The sequence below is a fragment of the Notolepis coatsorum genome, assembly GCF_963971535.1.
Source record: "Notolepis coatsorum genome assembly, chromosome: 20".
Taxonomy (NCBI): domain Eukaryota; kingdom Metazoa; phylum Chordata; class Actinopteri; order Aulopiformes; family Paralepididae; genus Notolepis; species Notolepis coatsorum.
The window spans coordinates 41,910,502-41,923,452 of record NC_140184.1 but is presented as its reverse complement, the minus strand read 5'-3'; the positions used below and the strand labels follow the sequence as shown (position 1 = coordinate 41,923,452).

Here is a 12,951-nt window from a genome sequence, read left to right as displayed (position 1 = left end):
TGGAGAACATCTGATCTGAGGTAAGCAATTTATTTTACCAGTCTTGGGGTAATCGGATCTATTTTCACAGAGATATCAGCGTGTGCCCTATGTGTGCGTGTGTGCGTGCGATCAGGAAATAATATATTTTTCAGATCGCTTCTCTAGCGTGCATAAGTACACATACTATCGATAATCTAGCGTTTATTTGAAAACGATTCATAAATAGGCAGAAAAATTACAACGTTTTTTGTGTATTCCAGAATATGCCGTTTATCACGGAAAAGTAATATTTTCCTGAAACTTAAGAAAACGAGGGCTTTTCAAAATGCTATCAAACGGAAATGAACCGATTAAAAACAATCCGTTTCAACAATGTTGACTACAAACAAGTCATTGATAAGCGACGGGCAGATTAGACACAGCCATAATTTAAGATAGAGATTATGCGTTCACAAATATGAGAACGCTATCATTGAAGTGGGTGGTGGCATTCAACCATGTTTTACAATGTTAACCAATGGCAACCAAAGTGTTAAATGTGAAGATGTTTTCTCAGTTTTTTTGTATTAGTGTGCTCTCACCATCTTGTTTTTATTAGAGTTTGCTTTAATGTTGTATATGTGAACATTTTCTGTATGCTGCCTTCTTGGCCAGGGCGCACTTGAAAGAGGTGGAAATATCAATGGGCCTCATTCAACAATACTCTTATTATTTCTCTTATATTCTTGCTTACCAGTCTGTTAAGAGAACAATAAGAAAAGCCACCGCCACATTCATCAAGCCGTTCTTAAAGTCCAAATATGTTCTTACCCAGGTTTTTTTAATGATGAATCCCACTCATTCTAAACTGGATGCGCGTTCTCACGCAAGTCATTTGGATACAGAGACACGCCTCGCGGACTCATTATAATACGAGAGCCGTGGGTTTGCATTGTATATGAGCGGATCCCCCAGCCGTATTCAACCGCTGGAGCGCTTTGCGATGGATCAAAATTAGATAGGAATCAAATGTATTGTCATCATACAGCACCTATAGCTATATAGTGGAATAGACTGTATTACTATAGTAGTAATATAATAGTAGTTGGCTAGTTGCACGCTTCTGGCCACCTCCCGCAGTGCACGCATACACATGTACTGTATACAGTACGTGCAAAATGAAACGTTCCAGCAAAGTACTGTAGGCTTTGTCAATACTGAACGACTGTGCGTTGTCAAGAGGTAATTGTACATTGGATTATTGACGAAACCTTACTTTGTCCAAGAAGAGGGTCTCGTGTATTACTAGGTTTAAAGCAGTTGTTTATTTATTTATGTTTTACTGTTTGCATACGAGGTGGTCCGCAAATGTTCTTGATAACAATCTAGTGGTCCGCATAAAACAGAAGTTTGGGAACCACTGATATAGACGATCTCTAAATATGCGTTCTATGCTACGTATACAGTACTGCATATCTGTATGTCATGTCATAAATGTCATGATATACATCTGTATATCTGTATGTTGTGTATGTCATAAATGTCATTATGAATTGAAAATGGGGGACCCTGATGTAAACAAGACGAAAGTCTTTCTCTGGTCTGCATCCCCTTAAAGGAAAACTCCAACATTTTGGGAAATTAGCTTATTTAACATCTTCCCTGGAGTTAGACAAGAAGATACATACCTTTTTTGTCTCTGTGCGTGCATTTAGCTTTGGGAACAGTCGCTCCGTTAGCGTAGCTTAGCTTCATCACTGGAAGTGGGGGAGATCCGGAGCTTCATCACTGGAAGTGGGGGAGATCCGGAGCCTGACGTTCCCTTACACTGTATACAGTCACGAAATACACTCCAAATACAACTCCAAAACGTTCATGTAAACATGTTGTGACCCGTGTATTCACCACGTGGAGAAATAAAAAATAATTGAATTAGACAATTACGTTTTATAAGCAAATATACTCGGAACTATTTTTTGCCTAACCACTCCTCTCTGAGCGCAGTCAGTGATTTCAACGTGTCGTCGTGATTGTTGACACTCATTCATTCAAAGGATCTGAACCGAATGAAGTTTATGGATACCATGACTTAAAATCCTCTTACCTTGACGATTAAAAGCCTCCCCAATTTAGAAAACAGTAATCCAATGGCTGGTATTGATAATATACTAATAACTACTGGACGCTCTGAGCTAACCGGAGCTAACACAGAACAGGATGGTAAATATATAATGACTTCCTTTCTGGGGTTTTCAAAATAAAAGTGCGACGTTTATAGCAGCGGAAAACGTTTATTTTGTACATTATCGAACATTAACACAAACCTAAACTAGTTCTGTGTTAGCTCCGGTTAGCTCAGAGCGTCCAGTAGTTAGTAGTATATTATCAATACCAGCCATTGGATTACTGTTTTCTAAATTGGGGAGGCTTTTAAATCGTCAAGGTAAGAGGATTTTAAGTCATGGTATCCATAAACTTCAATCGGTTCGGATCCTTTGAATGAATGAGAATGTCAACAATCACGACGACACGTTGAAATCACTGACTGCGCTCAGAGAGGAGTGGTTAGGCAAAAAATAGTTCCGAGTATATTTGCTTATAAAATCTAATTCAATTATTTTTTATTTCTCCACGTGGTGAATACACAGGTCACAACATGTTTACATGAACGTTTTGGAGTTGTATTTGGAGTGTATTTCGTGACTGTATACAGTGTAAGGGAACGTCAGGCTCCGGATCTCCCCCACTTCCAGTGATGAAGCTCCGGATCTCCCCCACTTCCAGTGATGAAGCTAAGCTACGCTAACGGAGCGACTGTTCCCAAAGCTAAATGCACGCACAGAGACAAAAAAGGTATGTATCTTCTTGTCTAACTCCAGGGAAGATGTTAAATAAGCTAATTTCCCAAAATGTTGGAGTTTTCCTTTAACAATTGTGTGTATTGAGCTCTACTGTATTGTACCTATTCCTGCAATCTGTTAATAAAATCTTCAATCAATCAATGGCCTGGGCGGCCAGAGCATAACTGTTCTAACAGCAATATATAATCCATTTCAGATAGAACGCACACAATAAGTTATAATAATTATTATTGAAAAGTTCTGTATTTTTAAAGTCATATTTGGGGGCAATTAACCAATGGTATGCTTTTTTATGTTATTTTTGGGTAAGAGTTTCTTATTTCGGTAAGAGTGCTCTCGACCACTCTTATAATTAGTTCTTGCCTGAGAAAAAAGCAACAATAAGAAAACTTTGCCGAATCCCAGGTAAGAACAAAGTAAGAGGAAATGCTAGTTAAGAACAAAATCTGTTCTTATATCGCTTCATGCATGAGGCCCATTGTGATTACCCTGGTTAAATAAAGGATAACAAATAAAACTGAAGTCTCAAGTGTGTCTGCAAATCATGTTATGTTTAGTGACTGAAACACTAGCTGATTATGATGAAGTCTGTTTACTGCTCAGTTGCTCAGAAAATAGTGAAAATATAGGCACATTTTCAAACAGGAACTGTTCCAAACAGATACTCCAACCAGAAGTTGGCACATCTGGTTAAATTGAAAACCAAGACTGAGGGGGGTATTTCAAATAACACTCAAACGCATGGTTAAAACACCAAAATAACTAACTGGGTTTAAACACACTATAACATAGAGTAAACCACACAATTATAACTGTTACTTTGTAACTCTGTAACCTTCTGCACAAGCACAGGCTGATTGGCCTTTTTTCTTTATTTTTTTTAAATGTTTTAACTGCTTTGGTTTTGCAGTGTAGACATCCTTTCTACACATTGTGCTTCCACATTCCACTCCAATTTGAAATTCCTTACACATCACTATATACTGTACTTGATCACTACTTTTTATTATTAATTAATTATCACCGTCAGTATAGTGATTTGCCAAGATGGCAACTTGTAATACACCAATTCTTTAGTGGGAACAAAAACATGTCCTGCAGGGAAGTGTTTGTTAAAAATCAAGACAATTGAAAATACATGCATACAAAGTTTAATCTAAAGGAACAGTGTATACCCACAATATTATTTTCATATTTATTTGAATAATTTGTCTACATGTCTGCTGTGTACATGGAAATCACCTTCTCTTCCTCTTCAGGAAATCATTTAAGAAATATAATTATCAATTAAAATGTAAGGATATGTATAATATTAGGCAAGGCATACCATGAAGTTTAACCTATATTTTCTATAGAAATTGCATCCTCAATTTCTATCACCATCATTAGATATTTCTATAATCTAGAAATAAGAAAATTACATGGGCAGCTATATACCCGAGGACCCCTTTTGTACTTCCTGCTCATGGTGATTTCAACAATACATGATCTGGGCCCTATTCCCCGTACCTGGTTCAACTAAGTCGATCAAAAGTCCCATTATCCAGATTCAATTAACCAGATGTTTGAATCCGGGATTTCCCTGTTCCTCGAAGGTGGATTCAGTCTCGTTCATTCGAACCAGACTTGATACTCAGGATCAGTGCGCGCGGCCGCTTCAGTTGAAAAGACAGCAGGCGTCGATCGCAGAAATCCTGATTTTCTAACGGCATTGATTGATTGATTTAAAACTTTATTAACAAGATTGCAGAATGGGTACAATACAGTGCGGCTCAATAGCCTCGCCGACAAGTTAAATGCATAATCTATAGGCACATTTTAAGTCCCTTATTACCCCAATCAATCAGATTATATTTATTTAAATGTAACTGCTGGCAATAGGCTTAATGGATGAATAATCAAATGAGATCTTGCTAGCAAAAATTATTATTTCAACTCTTTCAGAATAAGTATACAAAAACAAGCCCAAAGATAAAGAGTACCGTACTTTTCGCACTATAAGCCGCACCTGACTATAAGCCGCAGCAGCTAAATTGAATGATGTGTACATATATAAGCCGCACTGGACTATAAGCCGCAGGTGTTTTAATGTTTAATTACCATATGTAAGGGTTCGTGCGCAGAGGGGATTGTCACAATACTGTCAGACAAATGACAAGAATTAACTCATTTACAAGTTGTATTAAGTTTAGCAAATAAGGGAACGGATAAATAACATTTCAATGCAGTAAAAAACAATATTTTCGGGTTTGGTCCACATATAAGCCGCACCGTTATATAAGCCGCAGGGTCGAAAAAAGCCACGGCTTATAGTCCGAAAAGTACGGTATATCTAATTGATACGAATGAATAGATACTTATGAGGATATCTCTACTGTATGCGCTTAGGTATCATGTAATATAATAAATACATCGTTCCTAAAGTTTTCAGGCCGCGACCCCCGAAATAACGGTGTCAGAGAGCCGCGACCCCCACTATTATATAGAGGTGGTTGAAACATGCAAACGTTCACACGCACACATATGCATTGTAGGCTTTTAACATGCACAATAACTACACAAAATAACACAATAATCAAACAACCATAAAATGAATACATATAGCGCGTTTCATTTAGAAGGCTATAATATTCAACTCACCTAATGAGATGGATGCGCATAGTCAGGGTTTAATTTTGGAGACAGCGACTCTGAGATCATCCTCCACATTCATTCAGACGTGATCGATTCTGTACTTATTTTTATATAAGTCAGTGCAGATCGTTTTTTTCGAATAGGTAGGTATAGCTGTGCGTATTCCCCCTCAATTGATATCTAGTCGGCATCGGAGGTGGGCAGCGAGCTGGGACACATTCTCCATCAGAAACAAGCGCGCCTCATCCCGCAGCTCAAACAGGTGTCATGCAGTATGTAGGAAATCCATAGGCTGAATATGATTTATTATCAGCATTTATTTGACCAGTTTAATGTATTTTAATTATAGGCTTATTTCACACATTCTATCAATACATTCTGGAAATCATCTCGCGAAAACATTATTCAGAATGGTATAATGGGATCAAATAGCACCTACGGGAGGCTGCAATTCGAAACTGGCCCCCGTAAATGTCCAAACACCCCCTCCCACCCACCCACCCCCTCCCAATGTACAGTTTCCTCCCCCTCTGATATATATTTTCTGTTAGGATCTCTGTTTAACAGTACTGTATATTTGCATATCTTGTATGTCACAAATGTAACAGTACTGTATATCTGTATGTCATGTATGTCATAAATGTCATGATATATCTGTATTATCTGTATGTCATAAATGTCATTATGAATTGAAAATGGGGGACAAGACGAAAGTCTCTCTGGGTCTGCATCCCCTTAACAATTGTGTGTATTGAGCCGTACTGTATTGTACCCCATTCTGCAATCTGTTAATACAGTTTCCAATCAATCAATCAATCTCTGAGGAAGGGAGCTGCCATTTTGTTCCGAGGGAGTGGCCAGCTTATATCCAGCTAACTCAACTAAACCTGCTCTGGAGCAGGTTCAAACTTTTCGATCTGTTGCCATAGTGACTTAGAAAATCCGACGTCGGGGAACGGAAATATCTGGCTTAAGTCAAGCTATGCTGAACATTATCCGGTTAACTCAGTTAGCCAGGTACGGGGAACAGGGCGCTGGGAAGTTTTACGTTTTCTGATATTTTAAACAAACAATATTGATATTACTGCAGTCACAGCTTTAACATGTCAACACTGTCACTCCATTATGGTGAGAATTGTCAAGAATTATGGAATACCGTACTTTTCGGACTATAAGCTGCACCTTTTCCCCCCATTTTTTTACCCTGCGGCTTATATAACGGTGCGGCTTATATGTGACTCGACGTGACTAAACCCGAAAATGTAAAAATCTAAATATTGCTTTTTTGACTGCATTGAAATGTTATTTATCTGTTCCCTTACTTGCTAAACTTAATACAACTTGTAAATGAGTTAATTCTTGTTATTTGTCCGACAGTATTGTGTCCCTATGCTAATTACATATGGTAATTAAACATTAAAACACCTGCGGCTTATAGTCCAGTGCGGCTTATATATGTACACATCATTCAATTTAGCTGCTGCGGCTTATATTCAGGTGCGGCTTATAGTGCGAAAAGTATGGTAAAAAAATGTGTGCGTTTTAGTTAGTTTACAGACAGCTAGAAACTAAGGAAAAATGTAATGTCTGAAGTGTAGAGCATATGGTTGAGAAGGAAAAACTACAGGTAAATGTCTGATGTATAGAGCATACAGTATGGTTGAGAATAAAAAGCTAAATGTCTGAAGTGTAGAGCATACATTATGGTTGAGAAGGAAAAGCTAAATGTCTGAAGTGTAGAAGTGTAGAAGTGTAGAAGTCCTTCATGGTTTAGAAGGAAAAACATGGAATTTTGTCTCCACTGTCAGACGTCACCACCATCCGGTTTTTGTTGTCCAAATGGTGGGGACAAGCAAGCAAATAGTAAATAAGTCAATAAAAAAAGCCTGTTCCTTTACATGGTTTTAGCGGAGACTTGTATCTACAAAAATATACATTTCAAATTCATCAAGTATTACATTTTTTTGAGCAATTTAAAAAAGATGTTTGTCCCGGATCTCAATGATCAGTAAATACATACAATTCAATATCATTTTTAGTATGGATTAAAGTCTAACTGAGAAATCAGGTCTATAAACACACAATACCATAGTAATACATTATATCATCATCGCAGACATCTTGGAAGGCAAACAGGTGACTATAAACATTAAATGACAATCGAAGCCAAGAAGATGCATTCATGGCATTGCACCATACTGATGAGAAAGTCAAGCACATCATGAGAATATTATGAATAATACCTTGTCCATGCGGTCCTGCTGCACTCCGAACTTGCCGCCATACCCATGTGAGGACTTGGGCATGTTCTCCAGTTCTTTCTGCTTCAAGCTGGTATGCTCCATTGAAACCTTCTCACGCAGTTGATGAATACTATACAAGTAGAAGAACAAAAGAGCAAGATACAGCTTGAAACTTTTGCATTACACAACATGCAAGGGGGTGACAGTTGCTCAGGAGGTAGAGCAGTCGTATGGTAATTTGGAGGTTCCCGGTTCAATTGCTGCTCCTCTCGGACAGCGTGTCAAAGTGTCCTTGAGCAAGACACTTAACCCATCCGATGAGCAGGTTGGCACCTTGCATGGTTGCCTCCACCGTCGGTGTGTGAATGTGTAAGGGGAAAATTGTGAAGCGCTTTGGATAAAAGCGCTATATAAATGCACCATTTATGTATGTTTCATACTTCAACTACTCTTAGTCCCGTGTGCCACACACACAACCCGCCCCCAAAAGAAAACAACAAGCTCTTCCTGTCATAAACTCAAAGTTTCCACACCCTTTGTCCCCGTGTTTCTCACTTGATGTGCTCCTGATGTCCAGAGCCTTCCACCGTCTTGGCCCCCCAGCGTTGCTCCTTTTCCGTCACATCATTCTGGAAGTCCACAAAACACAACAAGTTCAGGAATGGTCTCTGGGAGGGCGGCTAAGTGGCGCAGTGGGCAAGGTGCTTGCCACTAACGCAGGAGATGCTGGGTTCGAGCCCAGCTCTCGGCGTTGCTTCCGGCTTGGCTGGTCGTTCATACTAATACAATTGGCAGTATTAGGGGGTGGGAAAGCCAGTGGGTGGGGATCGGACGTTGTGGACAGCTACTCCTACAGGTCGGTTAGTGCGCCTGTACAGCAGAATCAGGACGTATCGGGGGCAGCGTGAGCCTCCCACGCGTTACTCCTCGCCACTGAGAGATCGTGCTGTACAGGTGAAAAGATGAGACAGCTGCCTCCTCGTGTACCGGAGGGGAAACGTGATGCAAGGCTTGGTCCACATTGCAGCCGACCAGTGGGAGGCATGGTCTAACAACGTTCGAGACAGGGGAGGGTAGAATTGGATAATACGAAATTGGGATGGAAGAAAAAAAGTAGATACAGAAAAAAAAGGAATAGTCTCTGGGTATTGTTGGAAACGATTTAATATTGATACTGGTTCCAATAGCTTTTTATACATTAACCTGAGGGATGAAAGCATTCATTTGAATTCATTATAGAACAGGCTCAAATACAAAATTGTCTTATATAATTTGATTCTATTGTCACCATGTATGCATATACATATATGCTTATTACATGTATTTATTGCTCCCATGTCCGCCCACTACAAACACGGGAACTCTCTCTAACCCCCTGTCCCTATCTCCCTATCTCTCCCCCGCGAGTGGATGTCTCGTGGTGATGACCAAAGTGGTGGACGTCCCGTGGTGATGGCCAAGAGGATACGATCCTCTCTATGTCGCCCCATACCTCAAATGGATCCGTTATTAGCTCTATTCTATTTTCAATGTTTGATAATGTTCTTATGTACCCCAGTTGCTATTTGCATGTACATAGTGTTTTATTACACGTATATTATGTACATACCAACAATTCGCCTGTATTATTCTCCACCCATAGCAACACTATTATTACTATAAGAAGGGAGATCCCCCCCTTGAACGGCCCTTCTAAGGTTTCTCCCCTCCACATTGCTTGTGAGTTGTGGTGCTTTTTTCCTATTGCTAGGTTTTTAGTGAGTTTTTCCTTACCTTCGCATGGGGTATGTCTGAGAGTGTTGCATTTATTTATTTTACATTTTATTTTGGATTTCATGGTGTTTTTTTGTTTTGTTCTTGATTTATTGTGAGGTTTCCTCTTCCCTTGTTTAAAGAAGACGTGTCCGGCCCATGGGGACATTAACGTGTGTTGTCGGGCCTTACAAATACATTTGATTTGATCCATGTCCAATTTATTTCATCAAGACAAATGCTCTTGAATTAAAAAAAAGAATTTGTTCTCATTACAAGAATCTAATATTATAAAGCGTATTTTGATGCATGAATCAATAGCAATACCAAAGATTGGTATGGTAACATAAGAAAAGGCACCAGGAAGCGGTCAGGTGGCGTAGCGGAGATTGCGCTCGTCACCAATGCAAGAGGCTGCGGTCTCGACTCCCGGAGTCAGCATTGCTTGAGGCTTGGGCTGATCACTATACTAACCCGTTTGGCTGGGTTAGGGGGAGGGCAAGTCATGGGTGGGAATCTGGCGTTGTGGACAGCGACGCCTACAGGTCAGGTCTGGGCGCTTGCTCAGCGGAGGCAAGACTTGATGAAGGCAGTGACCTCCCACGCGTTACACTTCACCAATGAGAGTCCTCGCTGCCGGGTGAAAAGAGAGTCACTGGCTGTCGCCGCGCATGTCGGAGGAAGCGTGCGGATGACTTCAGGGTTCCCTTGTACCGACCAGTAGGAGAACATGCGCACAACAACCAGGTAGGGGGGGGGGGGGGGGGGGGGGAATTGGTACAACGACTAAAATTGGGACGGGGAGAAAAACAGAGAAAAATCTGAGAAAGAGATATATAAAAAAAAAAAAAAAAAAAAAAAAAAAGGCACCAGGAGGAGTGACTGACAAGAGGGATGGGTCTAGGGATGTGGTGGGAGAAGGGAGATGTGTGCGTGTTAGGTTAGAGAAGGAGTTGAGCACTGATCCTGGTGGCTGCTTAATTACCTCGAAGTCTGGGTCCGTCTCCCAGTCATCTCCTCCATCATCATCCACAGCCATCTTGACCGACTGTCCTGCTGCTGCCTTCCACATCTTTAGCTGGCCTACACCACACACACTGACGAGAAAACTATTACATTATCCTCTTCACACTTCTACACCAATTCACCCCTTTGTGTATTCATCACCCTAATTTTTTTTTACAAAGCAAATTACCCCCATAATACATTTCCAACTAGGCCACATCCTTTGGAAAACTAAATATCAGCCAAAAGTGCAACACGTACAGTAATACAGGAAAACGAACTCACTTGGCCTGCTTTGAAACCGAGACATAGTAATAGAGGGGGTTGCTTTTTGGATGACTTCCAGTGCTCAGTCAGACCCTGGGGAACAAGAGGGTTCTGAACTGCTCCTGACTCAGCAACATGTGGGTGAGCAGCAGCATCTGTGTTCAATGAGTGTGGAGGGAGACGTGGCTCCATTCATTGCATGATGGGAGAGGAGGGGGAGTCTTTGGGGAGAGGAGGCAACCTGGCAAATCCCAACTCCAGGGTGACAGAACATATCGGCCATACAACAACCACACCCCATTTCTGATCATATTCACGCCCATACACTGTTAAGTATTCATTCTAATCACCACAACAGACCGACGCAGATGAGGAGCTAGCAGCACTGTTGGGACATATGTAGAGTGAAAATGCCGTTTGAAAAACAAGGGACAGCATTATAAAGCTACTCGCCCCAACTATCCCTCAATGCATAATATCCGCGTTGCTAGCTGCTAACCTGCCAGGGTCACCAGTGTTGCGTCTACAGTACCAACGATCATCTAACGTAGTCAATACAACGTTCATGTCAAATCAAATGAAAGGCAACAACAGTGGCCTTATGCGACAACACCCGTGGGATAATGTTACAGCTAATACTAGCTAGCCAAGTGATATTTGAGCTATACACAGAACGTGTCTTTGTGTGTAACGTTAGTAATGTAGCTACATTGGAAGGTTTATGATAAACGTGTCGAGTTGTTAAATGCTATCCCGGTCTCAAACTAGTGGATAACTGGTGTGTCGGGCGATGGAATGTCCTGTTCCAGTTGTCTGCAGGCGAACAGAAGCTCTTCTTACCTTCCTCCTGTCTGCCTGGAATATTACTGACCCGGTAACTCACCGAGCTTCAGTGTGCTTCTCAAGGCGTAAAACAATAGTCTGTGACGGCGAAACCGACAATACTTACATTCTAGATCAAGAATAAATCCAACCAAGACTGTATTGTGAAGACAGAAAACCCCACTGGATTCCACCCTTGACGGTCTCTACTTGATTTGATGGCAATTGTTTCCAAAGACACTGTTCCGGCTGTTCTCCCACTTCCTGTTCAGTGACGTAGCCATGAGCATTTACATTTATGGAACATAAATTATAATTCCAGGGCAGGACAAAACGAATAGGTACATTTGGCATCTCTAGTTTGGCCACTGTTGTGTTGATCACAAGGACACACACAACTACGTACGTACACACCGGTAGCGGCGTATTAAGTCAACTGTTCATTTATTAATCCCCTTGGAGAAATTCTGGGTACCTATTGGTAAAATGTATGTATATAAATTACACACACATCTCTCTCTCTATATAGCAAAACATTTACATCATGGTGTATTAGTAATGCTTATCTTCGATCATTACATTGTAACAAGACTAACCTGTGCAGTTTAGTTTACCTCTTTTAGATGGCTCTGAGTTTACCCATATTGACTTGCCCCTCCCATACGCATGTATAAATGTAATTGGCGTCATTGGTTTGATTGATTGATAACTTTATTAACAGATTGCAGAATGGGTACAGTACAGTACAGCTCAATACATACAATTGTTAAGGGGATGCAGACCAGAGAAATACTTTTGTCTTGTTTACATCAGGGTCCCCCATTTTCAATTAATCGTAACATATATGACAGACATACAGAGACAGTACTGCTACATCTATACATTTATGACATACCAGATTTGCAAATACAGTACTGTTTGTGATACAAAAATAGTCCAGAAAAAAAAGAGTATCATTTGACATAGAAACTGTACATTGGATTGGGTAGGTGGGGGGGGGGGGACTGTACACTGGAGGTGGTTGGGTGGGTGGGGGGGAGGTTGGGTAGGAGGGGTGGGTGGGGGACACTGTACAACTGTACAAACAAAACTGTACATTGGAATATTGACAAGACCATACTTGGTAATTTACTGTACATTTAAGGGGGTTGTGTTAGGACATTTACAGGGGCCAGTTTCGAATTGCAGTCTCCCGTAGGTGTTTTTGAAAGTGGGTAGTGATTCACATTCCTTTACAGCTTTGGGTAGGGCGTTCCACATTGATGTGGCATAATTGCAAAACGTGTTTAGTCCCTTGTTTGAGCCGAATCTGGGTTTAAGATGATTTGTGGAGCTCCCTCTGGTGTTGTGATCGTGGTATTCACTGACCTTTGGGAAGTATTTTGACATGTACATGGGTACCTTGG

At 40.7% G+C, this 12,951-nt stretch overlaps 1 protein-coding gene across 4 annotated transcripts in view; it reads right to left on the bottom strand.

Moving 5' to 3' along the window:
• cttn (cortactin) overlaps window positions 1-11,804 on the bottom strand; it is a 45,377-nt gene extending 33,573 nt beyond the window's left edge. For all 4 annotated transcript variants that reach the window (XM_084337832.1, XM_084337833.1, XM_084337834.1 and 1 more), the window contains exons 1-4: window positions 11,673-11,804; window positions 10,437-10,548; window positions 8,255-8,328; window positions 7,700-7,829 (exon numbers count right to left, since the gene is read on the bottom strand). In XM_084337832.1, coding sequence (XP_084193958.1) covers window positions 7,700-7,829; window positions 8,255-8,328; window positions 10,437-10,523 — 291 coding nt within the window. In that variant the 5' untranslated portion in view covers window positions 10,524-10,548; window positions 11,673-11,804. The remainder of the gene's footprint in view (window positions 1-7,699; window positions 7,830-8,254; window positions 8,329-10,436; window positions 10,549-11,672) is intronic.
• Between the last annotated feature and the right edge of the window lie 1,147 nt (window positions 11,805-12,951).